Source organism: Mizuhopecten yessoensis, unplaced genomic scaffold (assembly GCF_002113885.1).
Source record: "Mizuhopecten yessoensis strain PY_sf001 unplaced genomic scaffold, ASM211388v2 scaffold5737, whole genome shotgun sequence".
NCBI lineage: Eukaryota > Metazoa > Mollusca > Bivalvia > Pectinida > Pectinidae > Mizuhopecten > Mizuhopecten yessoensis.
This window is the reverse complement of record NW_018406198.1, coordinates 222,914-248,053: the sequence shown is the minus strand read 5'-3', so window position 1 is coordinate 248,053 and position 25,140 is coordinate 222,914. Positions and strand designations below refer to the sequence as shown.

At 41.2% G+C, this 25,140-nt stretch overlaps 1 protein-coding gene across 3 annotated transcripts in view; it reads left to right on the top strand.

Annotated features, from left to right (window-relative positions):
• LOC110451029 overlaps window positions 1-25,140 on the top strand; it is a 50,865-nt gene that overhangs the window by 18,669 nt on the left and 7,056 nt on the right. For 2 of the 3 annotated variants that reach the window (XM_021498864.1, XM_021498866.1), the window contains 3 exons: window positions 17,279-21,668; window positions 22,504-22,686; window positions 23,926-24,002. In XM_021498864.1, the coding sequence (XP_021354539.1) occupies window positions 17,279-21,668; window positions 22,504-22,686; window positions 23,926-24,002 (4,650 nt within the window). Of the gene's footprint in view, window positions 1-14,740; window positions 15,764-17,278; window positions 21,669-22,503; window positions 22,687-23,925; window positions 24,003-25,140 lie in introns of those variants that run through there. The other variant, XM_021498865.1, reaches the window with a different exon arrangement.

Sequence of the window (25,140 nt, the reverse complement as noted above, 5' to 3'; positions counted from 1 at the left end):
TTGGTAGAGGAAGAGCTAGTGCTTTGTTCCACCATTGGTCTATATATATCGTTGGTAGAGGAAGAGCTAGTGCTTTGTTCCACCATTGGACTATATATATATTCTCGGTAGAGGAAGATCTAGTGCTATGTTCCACCATTGGTCTATATATATCGTTGGAAGAGGAAGATCTAGTGCTATGTTCCATCATTGGTCTATATATATATCGTTGGTAGATGAAGAGCTAGTGCTATGTTCCACCATTGGTCTATATATAACATTGGTAGAGGAAGAGCTAGTGCTATGTTCCACCATTTGTCTATATATATATCGTTGGTAGATGAAGAGCTAGTGCTATGTTCCACCATTGGTCTATATATATCATTGGTAGAGGAAGAGCTAGTGCTATGTTCGACCATTGGTCTATATATATCGTTGGTAGAGGAAGAGCTAATGCAGAAAATATGTGAAATTGGTTGTGTTGAAACATAGATGATCAAAGCAGTTGTCTTCAGACACTACAGAAGGGCCCATTCTACAGACTTACAGGAATTTATATTGCAAATCTCTTTAATTTATTTTCTTTAGAAAGAAACATTAATAAATGTTGAGTATATTAAATAATGGCTGATACACAACCACAAATTTCATAATACAACAGGGTTATCCTCATACTAATTCATAATATATCGTTGGTAGATGAAGAGCTAGTGCTATGTTCCACCATTGGTCTATATATATCGTTGGCAGAGGAAGAGCTAGTGCTTTGTTCCACCATTGGTCTTTATATATCGTTGGTAGAGGAAGAGCTAGTGCTTTGTTCCACCATTGGACTATATATATATTCTCAGTAGAGGAAGATCTAGTGCTATGCTCCTCCATTGGTCTATATATTTCCTTGGTAGATGAAGAGCTAGTGGTATGTTCCACCATTGGTCTATATATATATCGTTGGCAGAGGAAGAGCTAGTGCTTTGTTCCACCATTGGTCTATATATATTGTTGGTAGAGGAAGAGCTAGTGCTATGTTCCACCATTTGTCTATATATATATCGTTGGTAGATGAAGAGCTAGTGCTATGTTCCACCATTGGTCTATATATAACATTGGTAGAGGAAGAGCTAGTGCTATGTTCCACCATTTGTCTATATATATATCGTTGGTAGATGAAGAGCTAGTGCTATGTTCCACCATTGGTCTATATATATCATTGGTAGAGGAAGAGCTAGTGCTATGTTCGACCATTGGTCTATATATATCGTTGGTAGAGGAAGAGCTAATGCAGAAAATATGTGAAATTGGTTGTGTTGAAACATAGATGATCAAAGCAGTTGTCTTCAGACACTACAGAAGGGCCCATTCTACAGACTTACAGGAATTTAGATTGCAAATCTCTTTAATTTATTTTCTTTAGAAAGAAACATTAATAAATGTTGAGTATATGAAATAATGGCTGATACACAACCACAAATTTCATAATACAACAGGGTTATCCTCATACTAATTCATAATATATCGTTGGTAGATGAAGAGCTAGTGCTATGTTCCACCATTGGTCTATATATATCCTTGTTAGAGGAAGAGCTAGTGCTTTGTTCCACCATTGGACTATATATATATTCTCAGTAGAGGAAGATCTAGTGCTATGTTCCACCATTGGTCGTAGAGGAAGAGCTAGTGCTATGTTCCACCATTTGTCTATATATATATCGTTGGTAGATGAAGAGCTAGTGCTATGTTCCACCATTGGTCTATATATATCCTTGGTAGATGAAGAGCTAGTGCTATGTTCCACCATTGGTCTATATATATGTTGGTAGAGTAAGATCTAGTGCTATGTTCCACCATTGGTCTATATATAACATTGGTAGAGGAAGAGCTAGTGCTATGTTCCACCATTTGTCTATATATATATCGTTGGTAGATGAAGAGCTAGTGCTATGTTCCACCATTGGTCTATATATAACATTGGTAGAGGAAGAGCTAGTGCTATGTTCCACCATTTGTCTATATATATATCGTTGGTAGATGAAGAGCTAGTGCTATGTTCCACCATTGGTCTATATATATCGTTGGTAGAGGAAGAGCTAATGCAGAAAATATGTGAAATTGGTTGTGTTGAAACATAGATGATTAAAGCAGTTGTCTTCAGACACTACAGAAGGGCCCATTCTACAGACTTACAGGAATTTATATTGCAAATCTCTTTAATTTATTTTCTTTAGAAAGAAACATTAATAAATGTTGAGTATATGAAATAATGGCTGATACACAACCACAAATTTCATAATACAACAGGGTTATCCTCATACTAATTCATATAAGCCAAGACCACCAAAAGAAACAATAAAACGAATCAAAGATAATTTTGAGTGTTTGCTTAAAATTCTGGGTCCCTCTGGTGTTGATCGGCGATGTCAGGAATATTCAAAGTGAGGCAGAATTACATCAAATGTCATATTATATTTCCAATGAATTAGGATAGGCCTTATTTATACAAAATTGTTCTAATAATATAGCCGTTCCACAATCCAGCCATTTTAGCTGGGAAGGAAGGTTGCTGGATTACCCAGGTGCCACTGTATCAGGGATATGATATGTATATATGTTTTCCAGGGTTTAGCTCCATACTGTAGTGTTGTTTCTCAGTGTATATTTGGGTTGTTTTGTTTGGCTACATGAGTAGTTCCAGTCTGTCTATAAAATAACACTGAATCAAGAATCAATACTGCCTGGGGAGGTGGTGTAGTCTCTCTAAACTCAGCCCATCTAGCAGGGTGTGAACTCGGGACAGGGCACCATTGGGGACACAGTGGACCTCAAAAGAGGGGCACCATAAGGGACACTGGACCTCAAGAGAGGGGCACCATAAGGGAGACTGGAGCTCAAGAGAGGGGCACCATAGGGGACACAGTGGACCTCAAGAGAGGGGCACCATAGGGGACACTGTAGACCTCAAGAGAGGGGCACCATAGGGGCCACGGTTGACCTCAATAGAGGGGCACCATAAGGGACACTGGACCTCAAGAGAGGGGCACCATAGGGGACACGGTAGACCTCAAGAGAGGGGCACCATGGGAGACACTATGGACCTCAAGAGATGGGCACCGTATGAGACACAGTGGACCTCAAGAGAGGGGCACCATAGGGGCCACGGTAGACCTCAAAAGAGGGGCACCATAAGGGACACTGGACCTCAAGAGAGGGGCACCATAGGGGACACGGTAGACCTCAAGAGAGGGGTACCATGGGAGACACTGTGGACCTCAAGAGAGGGGCACCATAGGGGACACTGGACCTCAAGAGATGGGCACCATAGGGGCCACTATGGACCTCAAGAGAGGGGCACCATGGGAGACACTGTGGCCCTCAAGAGAGGGGCACCATAGGGGACACTTTAAATGAATCTGTTTTAAAATGGGGGGACACTATGGACCTCAAGAGAGGGGCACCATAGGGGACACATGTACAGTGGACCTCAAGAGAGGGCCATCTTACTGGGGAGTATAGACAAAGGTTGACACTGTCTTCAGATGTTCTGCCTCACACCACCCTTTAAATGTGTACCCCAGCCCTGAGGTTTACAAACCCTTAGGTGTACCTCTTAACATATATATATATATCTCTATAACCAATCCTGTGTAAACTGACCCTGAGTTTAACAGCATTCTGTAAAATCTGACCCCTGGATAATCTGACATGTTGTCTAATCCAACATTTGTTGTAATCAAACTTTAAATGAATCTGTTTTAAAATGGAATTGAAGAAATTAATAATGTAAAAAACATGGCAATTTTACAGATAGCAATTTTAAGTTCGACTCTGTTATATAATTAGCTTGTCTGCACATTAAGTTTTTATCAGAGTCCTGTAGGACCTCTAATGGAGGTCACAGAGTCGGGGACCGAGTCCAGACATATTAAATGATCCATTCCTGTCTGTGGCATTTAAATAAAAGGGACCAAGCCTTTCATCTACGAGATGAGAACAAATTATGCCCGATTGATCTATGAGAAGTTTGAATTGATGAAGCGTTTTGCTCACCGTGATTGGTGTGTGGTGTGCAGAGAGAAATTACGGAGGAGTGGAGAGAGAAGTGTAGCGTACCTATAAGTAAAACGTAGATTTGTGTCCCGCTCTAACGTACAGTACATGATTACATTTGTATTGATCTTACGGAACAATCTTCCTTATACTAACGGCCTCAGGTGTGTTGTAACACTGTACCATATCCGGTCGAGGATTATACACCGAGGGATGTCAATACATCAATACGGTGTTGGTGATCTCCGTAAATATTTAACAGTCCTCGAGATGTACCAACAGTTACCAACACAACAGTCCCTTATCAGACTACCGGAACTGGACTGGGTCGATCACTGGTGACCAGGTAGCTCAATGAGTCTTTTGTTTAGATTTGGAGGTCCCAGGTTCAAATCCAAGTCTGGCTGTGCATTTGTCTTCTCCTGTTATATGGGTGCCTGTGACCAACCTTTGTTTCAAGTGCTGTGTGAATGCTCGGCAAGGTTATTAACCCGAACGTTGACTGTAAATAGTTCTGACTAAGGGTTAGGACTGGATCACTCACCAGCGCCCAGGTTACTAAGTTGGTTAGAGTGCCCCTCTATAGTTTGGAGGTCCCAGTTTACTAAGTTTGTTAGAGTGCCCCTCTATAGTGTGGAGGTCCCAGGTTACTAAGTTGGTTAGATTCCCCCTCTATAGTTTGGAGGTCCCAGTTTACTAAGTTTGTTAGAGTGCCCCTCTATAGTTTGGAGGTCCCAGTTTACTAAGTTGGTTAGAGTGCCCCTCTATAGTTTGGAGGTCCCAGGTTCGAATCCCAGTCTGGCTGTACATTTTTCCATTCTGTTACAAGACTAACAGTTATGTCAGAACACATGTGCCAAGAACTCGATCCCTGAGAACCAACAGAGGTAGATGGGAATAAATGCTTTTATAATATTTTATAAAGATGGGCAACTTCCTGAACAAGGACAGATGAATGGACACTGTGATGTTCATAAGTAGACCAACAGTTTTGAAATCCCTTATCTAACTTTCTGTAAATAATACAAAACAAAATGACCAGATTTAACTTGTTCACCATTTATCTCAAGGAAGTATAGAATTGTGGTAAGATACAACACGTTTCCCAACTGTACATGTGCAGCAGAATAGTTTTGGTTTATTTAAGCAGAATACAAAAAATCCCCGAAACTACAGGGAAGCATATATTATAAGTCAAACCTCATAACTCCAGCAACCACTAAATAAGTTATATTCTGAGTTATATTCTGACACCACTAATCTGGTTGTCCATCCATCCAGCTAATTGTGTCACTACCTATTCACCTGACTGATCTGGTTGTCCCATAAAAAGTCACCACTAATTTAGTTGTCCTTCTATCCAGCTTAACCACTAATATGGTTGTCCCACTATCCAGTCACCACTTATATGGTTGTCCTACTATCCAGCCACCACTAATCTGGTTGTCCCACTATCCAGTCACCACTAATTTGGTTGTCCCACTATCCAGTCACCACTAATATGGTTGTCCCACTATCCAGTCACCACTTATATGGTTGTCCCACTATCCAGTCACCACTAATATGGTTGTCCCACTATCCAGTCACCACTAATATGGTTGTCCCACTATCCAGTCACCACTAATATGGTTGTCCCACTATCCAGTCACCACTAATATGGTTGTCCCACTATCCAGTCACCACTAATATGGTTGTCCCACTATCCAGTCACCACTAATATGGTTGTCCCACTATCCAGTCACCACTAATATGGTTGTCCCACTATCCAGTCACCACTAATATGGTTGTCCCACTATCCAGTCACCACTAATATGGTTGTCCCACTATCCAGTCACCACTAATATGGTTGTCCCACTATCCAGTCACCACTAATATGGTTGTCCCACTATCCAGTCACCACTAATATGGTTGTCCCACTATCCAGTCACCACTAATATGGTTGTCCCACTATCCAGTCACCACTAATATGGTTGTCCCACTATCCAGTCACCACTAATATGGTTGTCCCACTATCCAGTCACCACTAATATGGTTGTCCCACTATCCAGTCACCACTAATATGGTTGTCCCACTATCCAGTCACCACTAATATGGTTGTCCCACTATCCAGTCACCACTAATATGGTTGTCCCACTATCCAGTCACCACTAATATAATTGTTCTACCATTCAGCCACCATTAATCCTGCTGTCCCTCAATCTGGTTACCACTAACTCAGTTGTCAGCCATCACCACAAAAAAACCCAACTATCCAACCACCACAGATTCTATTGTCCCACTTACAGCCCTGACTGATACAGTTCTCACATTATCCAGCTAACAGGACAGACTGACACTATCTGTATAACAGTGTTCTATTATTCTAGCTGACTCACACTCCAGCCACACAAGGGAAGGAAGGTTGCTCAGAATTACAGAAAGGTCTTCTATACCTATTTTATCTCTCCTGAAGGCTTCGTTTTGTGAACATTAAGCTAAGTCTGTTCACATTATCAGGATAGAATATGGGCATGAGATGATTGGAGTCAATCCCAGCAAATTAGGTTATGATTTTCAATTTGAATTTAGTTGAAGTAATTTTTGAAGTGCTGGTTCTCTGAAGATTTCTCCATCAAAACGTTTCCGTCACAATAAATCAAATTAAAGCGAGGATTTTATGCTGGTGAATCCATTACTTGTCAAGTCCATGACCAAATTTCAAAGTGTTATATATCCTGTCAAACCCTCACAACATGAAATATCCCATAATTTTGACAATTGGGTCAGTCCATTGTATAAAATGCACATGTAACCCTGGGAAATCTCAAAATTTTCCCAAGATGGTTGAACCATTATTGATGGTAACAGTCCATCAATGTCAATAAGAGGCTTGGAACAACTTATTTCTCTAAAGCATGCAGATTACCCTGACACAACAAAGCATGCAGATTACCCTGACACAACATGCAGATCACTGTTATTGGTGGCTTTGACAGAATGTCCCATGCCAATAGTCAGCAGTTATCTGACCTTGTAGCTGTGACTGACACATCTGATCTTGTAGCTGTGACTGACACATCTGACCTTGTAGCTGTGACTGACATATCTGACCTTGTAGCTGTGACAGATGGTGAGGATTCAATTTTTTTTCAGTTCAAGTGCTGACCCCCGCATCTGAGGGCCGGGGCCAAAACCGATTTTTAACTTTGATATTATCAAGATCCCCACCCTATAACCATGTTTATACTTGATGAGCACCAGGAAACAATCACAATCATGATATAAGAATTGACCCTTGGGTCTGGACCCACCCCTAGGGACTATTTTGAGCCATAACTTTGAAACAGTAGAGATACTCACCACATATAACAATATGTACCATTGCTGGGCATCAAGACACGAACACATTTATGATATTAGGATTGATCCTGAAGTCTGGCCTAACCCCTATGGAATTAATTCTTGGGTCATAACTTTAAAATGGTTGAAATCCCAACCCCTTTACCATATATAACACTGCTTGGCATCAAGAGACGAACGCAATAATGGTATCAATATTGACTCTAGAGCCGGCCCAACCCCTAGGGACTTAATTATTCGGTCATAACTCTGAAATGATTGAGATCCCCAACCCATAGCCATTTATATTATTGCTGAGTATAAAGATCCAGTTGAGCGATACAGGCCCTCTGGGCCTCTTGTTAAGCCTGTAACATGGTAAGTCATGCCCGACTTGGTAAAGTGTCGACCAGAACAGTGAAGCTTGGTAAAGTGTCGACCAGAACAGTGAAGCTTGGTAAAGTGTGGACCAAAACAGTGAAGCTTGGTAAAGTGTGGGCCAGAACAGTGAAGCTTGGTAAAGTGTGGGCCAGAACAGTGAAGCTGGTCCAACTGTACGTAGCGTTCAGTATCGTAAGCTGACATTACAGTCATTGATTTTTTGAGGTTGTTTGTGTAGGGTAGGAGAAATGCTGACGTCGGCAGATCCTTTGTTGACACGATGTTAGCAGGTAAACGAAGTTTTGTCTGTATGATGAGAATCTGAAGGTGAAGGGGCAGGTACATTTGTATCCGCGGACGATATAGATCTGTCTGTGGCCTTCTGGGCCCGGCGCCAGACAGACGCCACCAGATAGACACAGGTTCTTTTTACTTTCAATTTAATTGGCCTCTTCAACTATAATTCAATTTATGTGGTCGTGTATTGATCACCTGGTATTTTAGAGTATGTCACGCCGTGTTAGCTAGTGTGTGGATAGTTACACCCAAGTCTCACACCTGAAGTTCCTGCCGTTTGACACCTGCTGCTCGGCGACAGGAGGTCCTCCTGCTTCTCGGAGATAAATAAAAACGCCTACTTTCCTGAGATATAGTATACCTGGTAATAGTCTGCTGCCAGGTCAATCTCTTGCGCCTCATTGGTAAAATCTATATTCACCCATTGCTAATTTTACCCTTCACTTGTGATTACTGTATATTGTATGCTGTTCAATGATATTCAGTTATCAACTTCGCCCTAGTAACAGGAGGCAAAAAAGGTGAAAGTTGCACTGTGGCATAAATTAGGACAACCTGCTGCTCTGAGCATCCACTATAAAGTGGTTGTCCGAGAATCCCCTCCATCACACCAAAATTAACTCATTTACCCCTGACATTTCATAATTGACTATTCCAACCTTTGAAATGGAAGAGTTCAAATGTGTCTTCAGGGGTGAAGAAGTTAATTTCCTTCAATTGAGGATACCCCAAGCTTCAATATCCTTGTTTTAGGTATCTACTCTAGTCCACTGAAAAAACATACACTAACTTCAGCAAGAGAAGGAAATTTATTCAGATGATGTTACAGTATCTTCCCATTATTTCTGCTTTTCTATTAAATCTCCTGGAAACGTTGAACCTCCCATAAGGTGGTAAGACCCATTAAGGTAATAGGATCGTGTCACCATTTCTCAGTAGAATTTCTTCAAATTTTGTAGTTATATTGCTTTGAAGTAAAGAAAATTTTCTGCCACCAAAAAAATATAGGTTGTCATAATTTTAAGGTTTATAAATGGAAATTTATGTAAAAAAGAGTGACTTTTGAAAAAAAAATGGAAGACATTTTTTTGCAAAATAATGTCAATAAAAATGATACGGCCATAGATTAGTATTGCATTAATGTATATAAATTTAAAAAATGCTGAAATTATGTCAAATAAATTATCTGTAACGGATTAAAAATTAACATTTTATGATAAAACCATATACACATAGTAATTGCAGGTAAGAGTTATCTTTCTTGCAAAACTTCACAGTAGTGAAATAGGTAGCCGGTTTCCTTAAGTACAGAAAAAGGGACACATGTGGCTCATAGACAAAAAAACCCTGAATTAATGCCTGTATTGCTTTGAAATACTTTAATATTGAGAGAACACACGTGCACTGTTCTGTCAATAATAAACATACACTATTCATCAGTTTAATATTAAACATTAGAATATGCGGAAATTGTGATTCTGTCTTCCTACATTGGATTTTCAACTAGGGATGTACTTCCTGTTTCCGTTTATCAATACACTCCTATGACCTAAAGCCAAGATAAGCAAAAATGGTAAAAGTGTAGAAACATATTTTTTTACCGTTTCCTTTGGTGTGTGGGCTGAAAGGCTATAAGCCAGACAAAGGGAAGGGTGCCATTTGGCCTATAGATTGGACAGGGTTGGGTAATCACTCTCAATGACTATTGTAAACATATATAGAGTCGGTAATGGTAGACGCCAGTGATAGATACGTCAGTGTGGGGGAGATAGGTTGTACCAATCCCAGTGTTACTGTGGGGGAGATGGGTTGTACCGCTCAAGGCGTTAAAGTGGGAAACACGGGTTATGCCACTCACAGTGTCAATGTGGAGGAATTAGGTTGTACCAATCCCAGTGTTACTGTGGGGGAGATAGGTTGTACGACTCCCTAGTTAATCAGTTCTAGGAATTAAGGCAGATTATAAGTACCTTGTAATTCCAGTGTCAGTATTGGAAAGATAGGTCATACCATTCCCATTCTCAGTTTAGGGAAGACAGGTTGTATACCAGGGGCGTAGCTAGGCCCATCCATATGTGTAAGCCCAGGCCCCGAGCAAGTCCAAGGCAGGGCTATGGTGGAGGGGGGGCTTAGATGGGCGAAGCCCCCCAATGTAAAATGAATTTTAAGAATTGACGAAGCATCCAATTTGATATCCGAGACAGTTATTTAAAGACATATTTTAGTGTCAAATGTGCCGAAATGAAGAACATCACATAACTGATGTTCGCTATTATGTTTATTGTACACTACACGTTGCCCAGCCAACATGCAATTTACAGCTTACAGCTGGAAATGTCTAGAGATAAAAGACACTTTCCTTTTCTTTTGTGTTATGAAGGTCTTAAACAGGATTAAATGCCTTAAGGACTCAACCAAGTTCAATGACCGTTTTTCAGCGGACTTTATTTGGCGGAGTAATGGCCCCTTGAATAACGAAAAACATCATTATCTTCCGTTTCTGTTCATTAACTCTTTTTGGTTTTCGTGTGATAATTGCTGTAGATATTGCTTGATAAATGAGGATTGTTTTAGTATTAATTGTCCATTAGGGGTCCATGTCATGTCTGGATTTGGTGTCGAACACTTAACCAAACAAATATTGAAGAGATCGCTGTCTTCATTCAACTAGATTTGTTTTGAAAAAGGAGATTTATATATAGTATCTCAGCTAGGATATATACATGTATTAAAATGATAATTTGTAGTAAAAGTGATTTATGTTCACAGAGGACATCACGTGTGATGTAATGTCACATTTTCACGGGTAAGTGACGCCCAGCAGTCCGACCTATAGTGTTTACACTGACAATATCATATTGTGTTTTCCTTGGAGAATTTCTGGAGCTTTTAACACATAGTGAAATCAAATAGCAAAACGCTGGAAATATCTGGTGGGATCACTTTTACAAATCTGAAAATAGCATCTATAAATAATTCAGATGTTTTGTGGTGTGAAAATGGATGTATAGACAACGCTATTTGTCTGTTAGTTATCTCAGAGCAAGTCAGCTCATTCATGAATGATTTATTTTATCTTCTCATTAAACTTGTTCTGAATAAATATATAATATCTTAAAACCTACAACCATATTGAGCCTTGTTAAGTACAAAACTATATTGGTATCCTTGTCACTATTGCGAAATATATGTGTAAGTCCTTTTCAAAAGAAATATTCCATAAAAATCGCATGATGTTGCCATGCATTTTTACGGAAATGTAGGTGTTTGCAATTTGAATGTTTGCAATTATTACTGATGCAGCGGTACATACTCATTACCTTAAAATTCTGTACCATAGGAAATAGGAAATGTCTGGAACATATAGAATTCCCTTGCAGAAATTACGAAAAATATCAAAGTTATGAAAATAAAAACATATCTGTCCTTTTATTCTCACTGAATGTGGTTGAACTTTTGACCTATTAATTATGGGCGGATCCTAATCAGATTTGTTAATTTGCTTCACAGCCAGTAAACTAATTATCTCCTCATTACACAACATACAGTAGTCACAGACATCAATATAGCACCACACTGTGGGAGGGGATTGTCAGAGTCTGACTTGTTTGAGAGTAACAAACTGTGGGAGGGGATTGTCAGAGTCTGATGTGTTTGAGAGTAACATACTGTGGGAGGGGATTGTCAGAGTCTGATGTGTTTGAGAGCACCACACTGTGGGAGGGGATTGTTAGAGTCTGACTTGTTTGAGAGTAACACACGGTGGGAGGGGATTGTCAGAGTCTGACTTGTTTGAGAGCACCACACTGTGGGAGGGGATTGTCAGAGTCTGATGTGTGTGAGAGTAACACACTGTGGGAGGGGATTGGCAGAGTCTGACTTGTTTGAGAGTAACACATTGTGGGAGGGGATTGTCAGAGTCTGACTTGTTTGAGAGTGACACACTGTGGGAGGGGATTGTCAGAGTCTGACGTGTTTGAGAGCACCACACTGTGGGAGGGGATTGTCAGAGTCTGATGTGCGTGAGAGTAACACACTGTGGGAGGGGATTGTCAGAGTCTGACTTGTTTGAGAGCACCACACTGTGGGAGGGGATTGTTAGAGTCTGACTTGTTTGAGAGTAACACACTGTGGGAGGGTACTGTCAGAGTCTGACTTGTTTGAAAGTAACACACTGTGGGAGGGGATTGTCAGAGTCTGATGTGTGTGAGAGTAACACACTGTGGGAGGGGATTATCAGAGTCTGATGTGTTTGAGAGTAACACACTGTGGGAGGGGATTGTCAGAGTCTGACTTGTGTGAGAGTAACACACTGTGGAAGGGGATTGTCAGAGTCTGATGTGTTTGAGAGTAAAACACTGTGGGAGGGAATTGTCAGAGTCTAACTTGTTTGAAAGTAACACACTGTGGGAGGGGATTGTCAGAGTCCGACTTGTGTGAGAGGAACACACTGTGGGAGGGGATTCTCAGAGTCTGATGTGTTAGAGAGTAACACACAGTGGGAGGGGATTGTCAGAGTCAAACTTATTTGAGAGTAACACACTGTGGGAGGGGATTGTCAGAGTCCGACTTGTGTGAGAGGAACACACTGTGGGAGGGGATTGTCAGAGTCTGATGTGTTTGAGAGTAACACACAGTGGGAGGGGATTGTCAGAGTCAAACTTATTTGAGAGTAACACACTGTGGGAGGGGATTGTCAGAGTCCGACTTGTGTGAGAGGAACACACTGTGGGAGGGGATTGTCAGAGTCTGATGTGTTAGAGAGTAACACACAGTGGGAGGGGATTGTCAGAGTCTAACTTGTTTGAGAGTAACACACTGTGGGAGGGGATTGTCAGGGTCTGATGTGTTTGAGAGTAAAACACTGTGGGAGGGAATTGTCAGAGTCTAACTTGTTTGAGAGTAACCCACTGTGGGAGGGGATTGTCAGGGTCTGATGTGTTTGAGAGTAAAACACTGTGGGAGGGAATTGTCAGAGTCTAACTTGTTTGAAAGTAACACTGTGGGAGGGATTGTCAGAGTCTGACTTGTTTCAGAGTAAACAGGTCCCACTGTAGATCACACAGGGTGCCAGAGTAGACAGGTTTTATTGCAGATCCCACTCACCAGGGTTTCATAGTAGACAGGTTGCATTGTATATCACACAAGGTGTCAGAATAGACAGGTTTCATTGTATATCTCACAGGGTTTCAGAGTAGACATGTTTCATTGTATATCACACATGGTGTCAGAGTAGACAGGTTTTATTGCAGATCCCACTCACCAGGTTTTCAGAGTAGACAGGTTGCATTGTATATCTCACAGGGTTTCAGAGTAGACAGGTTTTATTGCAGATCCCACTCACCAGGTTTTCAGAGTAGACAGGTTGCATTGTATATCTCACAGGGTTTCAGAGTAGACAGGTTTTATTGCAGATCCCACTCACCAGGGTTTGTCAGAGTCTGACTTGTTTGAGAGCAACACACAGTGGGAGGGGATTGTCAGAGTCTGACTTGTTTCAGAGTAAACATGTCCCACTGTAGATCACACAGGGTGTCAGAATAGACAGGTATTATTGCAGATCCCACTCACCAGGGTTTCAGAGTAGACAGGTTGCATTGTATATCTCACAGGGTTTCAGAGTAGACAGGTTTTACTGTATATCACAAAGGGTATCAGAGTAGACAGGTTGCATTGTATATCACACAGGGTGTCAGTGGACAGGTTTCATTGTATATCACAGTGTCAGAGTAGACAGGTTTTACTGTATATCACACAGGGTGTCAGAGTAGACATGTTTCATTGTATATCACACAGGGCTTCAGAGTAGACAGGTTTTACTGTATATCACACAGGGTGTCATAGTAGACAGGTTTTACTGTATATCACACAGGGTTTCAGAGTAGACAGGTTTCATTGTTTATCACACGGGTGTCAGAGTAGACATGTTTCATTGTATATCACACAGGGCTTCAGAGTAGATAGGTTTTACTGTATATCACACAGGGTGTCAGTTGACAGGTTTCATTGTATATCACAGTGTCAGAGTAGACAGGTTTCATTGTATATCACACAGGGTGTCAGAGTAGATAGGTTTTACTGCATATCACAAAGGGTATCATAGTAGACAAGTTTCATTGTTTATCACAGTGTCAGAGTAGACAGGGTTTACTACCTGTGATATATATATTAACTGATTTGATATGAGACAGTAAACACAGCGAAAATGTGATAAATCACTTATGACACCAGAGCTTTCAACCCACTGTACCCTCAGCCTTAGCTTGTTTACCAAGCAGCTGCTGGAATCATTGGGAAACAGCTGTGTAGAGTCCCACTAGGAAGATTGTATTCCCTGAATATATTCAATAAGAAGTTCGAAAATTAAATTTCTCGAAACTTGAGTGGTTTCCAGTATGTGCTGCACGTGTTAGGGACTGTAGCCAGAAAGGGAGAATAGTTGTCTAGTACACTGTTCATGCCAGTGCGTTGGCTGATAGCCTAGCTCATTAGCAGGCGGACATTGTAAACACAGTGATGGTTAAACCTGTGTATCACTGTACTGTACAGTCAGGTATTTTTGGATTCACAGGAAAAAAAGGAAGTTCTTAAGAAAGTTGGCAGCATATCAGGGAATGTGATGATACACTTAACTGTCTGTACCATGTAGGACCATACCCCAGGCCTGTGTGAATCACGGCTACAGCACGGCCTGTGTACAGATGGTGCTGTTATACTGTTCTGTAGTGCAGTAACACTCACTAGGAAAAACTTGCCATTGTCTGTACCATGTACACATAATTCTGTGATGTGTTTGGGTAGTGCTTAATCTGACATTATTTTCTGTGGTGCTATGACAGAGGAACAACTGTGCTATATATACTTTGTAAATATAATCCCTAAACTGTGTTGATGATGCTGCAAGGGACGTTGTTTTCTGTGGTGCTGAGACAGAGGAACAACTGTGCTATATATACTTTGTAAATATAATTCCTAAACTGTGTTGATGATGCTGCAAGTGACGTTGTTTTCTGTGGTGCTGAGACAGAGGAACAACTGTGCTAATCTCTGTAAATATATAATATGTTGAATGGTGCTGAAACTGAAACTGTTTTATGTGGTGCAATGTAATAATGACAGTATGGTTTAATATGGGCACTGGATCCCAATGAAGTCCTAATGTAATCCCTTAGGTTAATACAGGGATAAGATGATGCCTGATGAGGTCAGTACAGACATTGTAGACCCCCCATAGGAGTGAGGTCAGTACAGACATTGTACACATACAGAGACTGTAGAACCTCCATAGAACTGAAGTCCATAAAGAAATTGTTGAACCCCTCTGGAGAGGAAATATGGGATATTATTTTAACCCTGTAAATGCTTCACTGTATAGGAAAGAGTGAAAACAATTTGTGTATTTGTGATTTGTGATTTCCATCATTCTAAAGTTGGATTGTACTTTATTACCAACTTATTTGTATGAAGATTTGTGAGAGAAATATACCGGTGAATTTCCCAGCATTTCTGTTAAATACATATGTGGATTACTCAGTGCTATATCAGTTATTGAGAGGAATATTGATGCAGAGGTGTTATGATCAGTCTCAAATCTCAATGATATAAACACTGTTGGTGAGAATTGGTGAGAAATCAATGTGTTGATTGAAGAGTTAATGAGATTTTAATTTCTCACCTTTTCACTACCTTAATCAGTGAAACAATCTACCTGTGTACAAACATGAGATTCATGAGACAACCAGTGGTTAGTATTGTAAATTCTTTCTCACATAAGAATAAATCCTCAAAGCTGATTGGTTAAGACAAATTTATAAAAATCATAACTTTGTTTGAAGAAGATTACACTTAAGGATTATTCCCATCTTCTAAAATATCCTCAATGATATACAGCTTAAACTGTTAATATTCGTAACGCCTGTAACATACAGGTGTTACAAATATTTTGACAATTCTTGCATGTTTGACACACGGACATCTATTAAACTCAGCAAACACACTCAATGTACAATTATATCAAGCTGTATACTGCAAAAGTGGAAATGTTTGGGGTGTGTACATTTTTAGCTCACCTGGCCCATTTTAAGGTCCGTCTGTCGTCGTCCGGTGTCCGTCCGGCATCAACTTTTTACTTTAAACAACTTCTTCTCAATAACCAAGAGGCCCAGGCTGATGATATTTGCCCAGTAGCATGCTGGGATGAAGATCTACAAAGCTTGTTCAAATGAACGACCTTGACCCACTTTCAACGTCACAGGGGTCAAATGTCTTAAAATCTTCAAACAACTTCTTCTCAATAACCAAAAGGCCCAGGGTACTGATATTGGGTCTGTAGCAGGCTGGGATGAAGGGCTACCAAGTTTGTTCAAATGAATGACCTTGACCCACTTTCAACCTAATGTCCTTGTTCAACATTCAAGGTCACAGGCGTCATATGTTTGAATATTTTAATTGGTTCTTATGAATCAAACACTGATATTCTGCCTGTAACTGTTATTTAGTCCACTATTAAGATTACAAGTGTGAGATTAATACCAGGTGAGCGATGCAGGCCGATTGGGCCTCTTGTTTTTTTGCGTTGGCTAAATTAATGCAAAAATAATCACACGTAAATATCTATTTATAGATTATATGGATTTAAGGGCCATTACTAATGCCAACATTTTCACACCATCATCAGTTTGAAGAGTGAACGCGAACATTTCCACACACGAGAATTTCTGTTTTTACAGTATACTTGTTTCCCACAACATTCATATCTTGAGCTATAACAGCCGCGCGTTTTACGACATATATTTATATATTTTTGTATACTTGTACATTGTATATTATACATACACATGCATGTATACCTTCACAAATATGCACACAAACACACATTTAACCTTGAGAAGATGGAAAATGCTTTAAAAGTATTATAAAAAATACATAGTAATGCAATAATAAGTAATAATGGTGGAAAACTTGCCAAATTTGTTTACTTCTAGCCGTCATAGGGCTCAGCAATAACTGCTTAATAAAAACTGAGATTTGGCAAGATTCGAAAAATGTCAACTTATCTCTTTTATTACTTAATGTTCATCTTACTGATATTTATGTGTCTATGACTGAAGGTTGTTAAAATCCTACAGTTCATTATAACTTACCTTTAAGGAGAAGACTTATATAGGCTAAGCCTGTTGTCTCATCCAATTGTACAATTTTTTGTCCAGTAAAATTTGTTGAAATCGAAATAACTTACCTTCATTTCTTTATTTTCCAGACCCTGAATAGGGGACCAGTTGTCATAGGAACAAGGGATGTCATAACAGCAAATGATGTCATCAACAACCGACCAATTGAATTCAATTCCACACGGAATATGGATCAGTTCTTCAACTGCGATAACAAAACCTCGAACTTCGACCCACAAAATGTGGCAAAAGGGACAGAGGACAAAAGTAAGAAATCTCGTGGTAAAAATACATCAAAAAGCAAAACAACATGGCAAGAACTCTCCCCAAAGAAGGAGAGAAAGTCACTTTTGTCCGGGGAAAGTAGTGGCAGTGGGAGTTCCTCCACAGCCAGTAGCCCGACAAAGTCATGGAAAAGTTTGGAAAAGGGCACGAATCAAAACCAGATGTTGACATGGCGTGATGTGTCGCCTACGAAATCTGACCGTGGAATTGTGTCTTCATCATCTGACTCGCAGTACAGCCCAAAACGTGAGCCGGGACGTTTATCATCATCCTCCGACTCGCAGTCAAGTCCGCGGCGTGACCACACACGCCAGCTATCGTCATCATCAGACTCGCAATATAGCCCTCGACGTGACAAGCTGTCATCCTCCTCCTCTGACTCACAATATAGTCCAAAACGTCGCCCGAACAGGGGTCAGCGAGGACATATAAGAAGCCCTGAGCATGCTTGTTCACGGCATAGGACTGGTACCATCAATCAAAATGAGACCTATAAGGTTCATGATAGCCCTGAACACGGACATGCAAGGTTTTCTCCGCCATCCCCGTCACGAGGGTTCCCCGCAGCAGGGGGGATGGATGATGCTGCGAGTAATGATTATTTTTACGATGAGGATTTTACAGTGCAATTTGATACAAACCTGCGCGAGTCATCGCCAGGAGTGAACTGTTCATGTGTTGATCCCGATCTTATGATTGGATTTCCTCATGTGGTCACAGGGAGTTACCTCAGCTTTGGCGGAGGAGCAAAGGGAACAAATATTCTGGATCAGAATTCTACGGAACTCTTTTGTCCAGATGAGTCCGAATTGTCTTATAGTCGTAACTCAGCGATGGACGTGTCGACAAGTGAGCGTGAGATGATGTGTTCTAGTGATATGCTTGATTTCAGTGACAATCCTTTGTTTACGCCGTCTCCTACGGGGGACCTTCATGGCGCCGGGGACCTTCATGGCACAGGGGAACAATTGATGACGGACAGTCTCGACAAAGTCACTGTCAAGTGTCAGTTCCCTGTACTTGGCCTAACGCCAGAACAATACCAAGGTCAAGTTCAAAACACTATGGAAATGTCGTCGAGTCGTACTTCCAGTGAAAATAACTTCTGTCTCAACTGCTGTCCCAGGAAAGATGAGTACCATCTGTCCTTTATAGGGTCTCAGGGCAGTAAAGGATCTGGCTCTGACCTTGAAAACTCTTTGACCTCTTTAGAATCAGGTCAATGTCGCTATAGTCAGCAACAAGGGAGTGTGTGTTCTACCGATGGGGAGGAATGCTCAGACAGTTTTCATTTCTGTTACTCCGGAACTGGACCCCATGGTAAAGGAAAGGTGATTGGATCGCGGGGCCAAAAGTTTCATGCTTTAGGGGGTATACAGGAAACGTCAATGGAACACTCTGTATCTAGTGAAGATTCTGTTTCTCCCAAACTTACCCCGACCTCAAAACAGGATCTTAAACTCTTCAGTTCGGGGACCCTGCCTCGACACCTCGGCAGCCGAGGTTGCCAGGTAACTTCCCCTAAAAAACGCTTTCAGCCTGTGGCTGCTGGTCATTCCCCCTTAAGGTCAACGCTGCCACTTAGTGGCCGACAAAGGTCAAAGAAAGTGACATCGTGGAGACAGGTAAAGAGTCTACGGCGTTTGGGTAAGTTAGAGAGTGTGCTGGATCCTTCACGGAGTTCGAGTATGCCTGATCTGTGTCTCCACCAAACTTGGCAATCATTATCATCACAGGACATTCAAAGATTAGCTGAGAGCTTCCATAACAAACGCCACTCGGCATATCTGTTGGATTTGTACCAAAGAGCAAAGGACCAATCAAATCCTGTCTCTCCTGAAACTATGGCAAACATTGAACAGATTCTGTTCCAACATCCCATTGGTCAGACTCACCATCATCCCGCGGACCCTCCAATGGCACACCACAATAACAACTGTAGTGAAATAACTCGCGAGGATTCGTACAGTGATCATACCCTGACCAATAGTCATGCCCAGTTCCTGTCTGCTGGTGTTAATGCGACGACACATTCCAGCCCCGGCCCTGCCTCCACTCCTCAGCCTCATCCTCTTCAGTACTCAACTCGGAAACGCATCCTTGAATGGCTGGAAAAGGAAAAGTTCGATGCCACCAACAAATCTAAGGGGTCACAAACTGAGGTCACGAAGTGCACGAAGGAGACGGTTGTTTCCCCGACTACAATCACTCTTTGGTGTGGAACTAAAAACTTCAGCTCCCAGTTCCCGCCGAGTATGAAGGACTGTGCGATACAGACAACGGTCACCGAAGATGTAAAACCTAAAAAGCCAAGCATGCATGACTCGGCTCAACAGACGACACCGATATCGGAAAAAAATTCAGTGTTGTCAATGTTACCAGAAAGTTTTAATGAACTAGAAGAAATTTTGCCAAAATTTGAGCCACCTGATGGCAAGAAATCTAAAGGGTTTATGCCTCGGTCCAAGAGTGCCGACAGTGCTCGGAGGAAGACATCTTTAACGGTTGGAATTTGTGAGAAAAATACCTTTTATTCCCACAAATCCCTGCCCGATCTGAGTTTCCTGTCTGCTACTGTTTTTACGGCCAATTCTGATATCTCGCTCTTTGACCCACTCCCGTTAGACACCCCATTACCAGTATTCTCAGAGAGCGAGGAATATGCAAAAACTCAGGAATATATTCGCAATAAGGCTGCCTACCATTCTCACTATGGGCGACATGAGGCACCGTCCGGTGCTAACTACAAACGGTCGCGCTCTGCGCCCCCGCGTCATCCCATCAACGCAAATCTCTCGCGGAATTGTGCAGAGTCTGGATCGAGCAGCAGTGGGTTCAGTACAAGTTCAACCTCGTCAGGAATCGACCCTGGATATAGCGAGCCACGCTCCTCCCAAACCGGATCCCCGTCTAATGACATAGAACGGCTGCTATTCTACCCTCCCCACATTGAAATCTCCAGTTCCTCGAAATCTCCATGCCATGTTTGTAAATCGGAGGATGGCTTAGATATCGGGCAGATATCTACAGGTCCACCCCCTCAGCTTCTGACCAATCAGCTAGAAGGCACCAACAAAGCCCTGGTACGACCAACAGCAGAGAAACCAGACGATAAGAAAATACACCGTTATACAAATGAGGTACATCCGGGGATGATGGATGTTAGACACCGACCTAAACAGCCAGTGAAACCTGTGGTTGCCTCCACGGTAACGACCAACTCCTCGCACCTGGAGCACCTGTACGTCCTGCAAGAAGAGCAGACACCTGTGTCTTCGCCTGAACGTATAAGTCCAACTCCCTACAGTAGTAGGTTCGACCACACACTGCAGTGTTGTCATGACAACTGTACTTGTTATATTAGCATGGAGAATGAAAGGTTAGCAGAGTGGCGGCGGGACCAGCTGATCTTACGTAGGAAACTAGACTACCAGATCCAGTTGTCAAGTGAATCTGGGTCGTCATCAAGCTCGAGTCTTATTCCTAATATTGACAAAAAGCCTTTGAAATCTTGTCTTCGTAAGAAGCAGGTCCTAAGGTCAAGGTCAATGTCAGAGCCATACCTGATACAGCAAATTGAAGGACGTAGGCTACAAGGTCAAAAGGTCAATCGCCACTCGTATGCCTGCGAAGAGATCTACCTGCTCCAGGATGAGACCGGAGAATATTTCTTGTGTGAGAACAAAGATGAAACGGAAGAAGAAGAGGTGGAGGATGGCGATGAGGATGAAGATGAGAAGGAGACTAGTGACCCAGTCATGTTTTATCTTGAGGACGACAGTGTCGGCAACTCTCAAACCGTGCGCCGACGGCAGAAGAAACCTGTTGAGGAGAAGAAAGAGAGCTGTGATGATTCCTCAGACAAAGAACTCAGTGGGAAGCGTAAAAGTGTGAGCTTCGCCTCTGAGGTGTCCTTCCATGCCATCAGTCCACAGGACTCGCCAAAGCGTCGCAACACTAACAGCGATACTGATGACTCAGAGGACACAGAAGCTAAACAGGAGACTGTCCATTGTACACCGAAGGACACAGAAGCTAAACAAGAGACTGTCAATTGTACACCGAAGGACACAGAAGCTAAACAAGAGACTGTCCATTGTACACCAAAGGACACAGAAGCTAAACAAGAGACTGTCCATTGTACACCAAAGGAGAGTCAGAAGGAGCAACCGGCCGCGTCAACAGCGGCACCAGGTAAGGCTCTACTGTCCTACCTGTATCAAGAGACCACCTCAATTAACTCCAAAAACTGGTCTTTTAACATAGGTGGTCTCTTAATACAGGGACAGTTCACAATGAAATTGCTATAATGGAGAACATTAAATGTGGTCTCCAAACACAGCTAGTGATCTCTTGATACAGATGATCTAATGAGCCGGTTTGACTGTACTTATATACTGTTTAAGAACAAATTGTTGCATAGTAAGAATTTTCACTTTGGGGTACATTTTATTTATTTCCAGTAGGAAATAATACAAACTTTGATCAAGGGATGGCACAAAAGTTAAGAACCTGACAACTATTTTCAACCCCCTTCTAAGGGAACTAGGGACATAGCCTAAGTGGAAAATTGGACTAAAAATGTTTTACCTGGAAAATGTTTTATCTTTAGGTTAACTTTACATTTACACAGCAAGTTTCTCTATAAGTATTACCAGGAACAGTGCATTCATAGAGCTCTGAAGGCAATTCGATCAGCGTCATTTTGAAGCTTCTCCTCCCACCTCGATTAACATGAGGCAACCGCTAGAATTCAAACATTTTGGTGATGTTTGGCTGTTCCAGGGAAATTGTTTGCGCTGATGACACAGGCGCTTCAATATCAATAATATAAGGGAATATCTTCATTAAGGTCAATAATAACTTATATTTAGAATGTAAATATAAGGATTTAACAGGTTTTTTTTCAATGTCCACGCCAGCATCATGCCATGAAATTGAAAAAATGCCATTCAATCCTTATGTGATATTTGGAGGAATATTGTGTTAACGGGTTGATAGCACCACTGACTGTTGTTCATGTTGGCAGGGTTACCAGAGTCGACACCCAAACCCGTCCCTGCTCAGACGTTAGTGAGTAGTCTGGCATCGTCGGCCGACTCAGACTCGGCTCCACCAGCGGAGTTCCTCCTGTCTCCGCCCCAGCCAGAACCACAGTTATCTCCCTTCAGCCACGCCCTCGCTCTCGGTCCCGAGACTGCACGCCGCAGAGGTAAGATATGTCGACTTCAGGCGATCCGTAAAACATCAGGCTCCTGAATAATTTTTGCTTCATAAGTAGACATATTTGAATTCGATACTGCACACTTTGATAAACAAACTCGCCTTTAACCTGTACATGTACTTGGTGTCAGTATTTGCTGTACTGTGCACCCTTCCCCTTGTAAGCACTTATAAAGTGATATAAGCGACCCCTTTCCAAATGCTCTTCATCCTGACTACATCCAGTTAAAAAAATGTATTACGCTTAATATTAGAAAATACTTTCTCTCAATTTGACAAGACTGTTTACCCGTGTTTAAAAAATAAAAAAGAGAACAATTTAGGAATTACTCCCCAGAAATGTTTCCAACAATATATGTTGCCTTTACTATGACTGACCATCTATATTTTGTAATCTTATCTCACCCACCCATGAAGACACATTTGAACTCTTCCAATTCAAAGGCTGGAATAGTTCATTATGAGATTTTGGGGATGAATGAGTTAATAAGCGACCCTTCAGTCAATTTTTCATGCACCTTAGCACTAAAACAATTACAGTGAATACCGTACAAATATTTGAATAACATTGTAGAAGGGATGGTAAATCTTGCATTGACAACGTGTCGGCTGACATTGCGTCTGCTTGAAGCGCTTCATGACATCGCAATGAAATGTCTTGTGCTCTGAGGTCAGAATTGGAAGAATGTAGAACATTAACTATTTTTACCAGACACATTATATTCAGGAACTTATTTCTTATGAAATTACTATAATCATGTACCAGGAATCTTCTGCCAATAGAAACTTTCGCCCTTCCACGGTTAAAGCTATATTTACCTTAATCAACCTTTCACATTGATTATTATACATTTATTTCATGTTGTTTACTAATATTCACTTAAATGATAAATTTGCCCTCATTATGTAGGGCAAAAAAGGCGACTGCTTAACCCATTCACCCCTAAAGTCACATTTGTACCTTACCAAATCAATTACTGGGCAAGTCCATTTTCAAATTGTAGGGGTAAATGAGTTCAATGCAATGGAAATTTCCTGGTTTGCAATATTACCGAGCAAAAATGTAAATATCTCAGCAGATCTGATGTGATATAAGAGTTTTGTTTTTATTTCCAGATCTGATGTGATATAAGATTTCTGTTTCCTATTTCCAGATCTGATGTGATATAGGATTTCTGTTTTTATTTCCAGATCTGATGTGATATAAGATTTCTGTTTTTATTTCCAGTGATGCTTCACGAAGTTTCCCAGGCCGCTGAATCTCTAGTCAGACATTTCGCTAAAGCAATGAACCCTTTCGACAAGGTAACGGTTTCAGTCCCTGACGTATCTTATGTATTTTACAAGGTTGTCTTGAAAGGCCTTAAATATATATCTTAAAGAGTCTTTGAATTCACAAGGTTGTCTCAAAATGTCTTAATTTCAACAGGGTTTGTTAATAAAAACTTGGGTTTACAGGGTTTTCTTGAAAAGTCCTTGGAGACCACATTTACATCTAGGAAGAAAGAAAAAAAGTAATACGCTGATTGAACCTGGTTCGTAATTGTTGTGAAATAAAGGAAGTTTATTTGACTTGGATCAATATTGTAAAATCTGTATTTCCTTGATGTTAAAGAAATTGTTCTATATACAACGAAACTGTTAACTGGTATCATGATTTATATATATATATATATATAGGGAAATCCTGGTATCATGTTTTATATATAGAGAGGGAAATCCTGGTACCATGTTTTATATATATAGAGGGAAATCCTGGTATCGTGTTGTTAGGTCACCTGAGCTTTGCTCAAGTGACCTATTTCGATCACTTTCCGTCTGTTGTCGTGCGTAAACTTTTTACATTTTCAACTTCTTCTCAAGAACCAGTGGATGGAATTTTTTCAAACTTGGTCAGATTCATCCTTGGTAGATGAGGCTACAAAATTGGGATTCCTACCCCAACCCCTGGGGCCAGGGTGGGGCCCCAAAGGGAAAACTAACCAATATTTCAAAAAACTTCTTCTCCACACTCAGAGGTACTACAGTCATGTCCTCTGCATGGATGGAAAGATCATCAAGGGCTTTGTTTAAATTGTAAATTTCAGGACCCCCGAGCTATCTGTTTTCCCTTGGGGAGGGGGTAAAGTTTACTATAGTTTTATAGGGAAACAACACTTTTGGGTATATTTTGACAATTTTTTGTAGGAAATTATTCTTACTTGGTGAGAATTATCCTTGGAGGAAGATGGTTTTAAAATGTAAAATTGGGCTTCCTACCCCAACCCTATGGGCCAGGGTGGGGCCCCAAAGGGAAAATTAACCAATAATTCAAAAAGAAAATTCTCCAGACTCAGAGGTACTACAGTCATTTTATCTGCATGGGGGGAAAGATCATCAGGGGCTTTATTTAAATTGTAAATTTCAGGACTCCGGGGCCATTCCTTCTCCCTTGGGGAGGGGG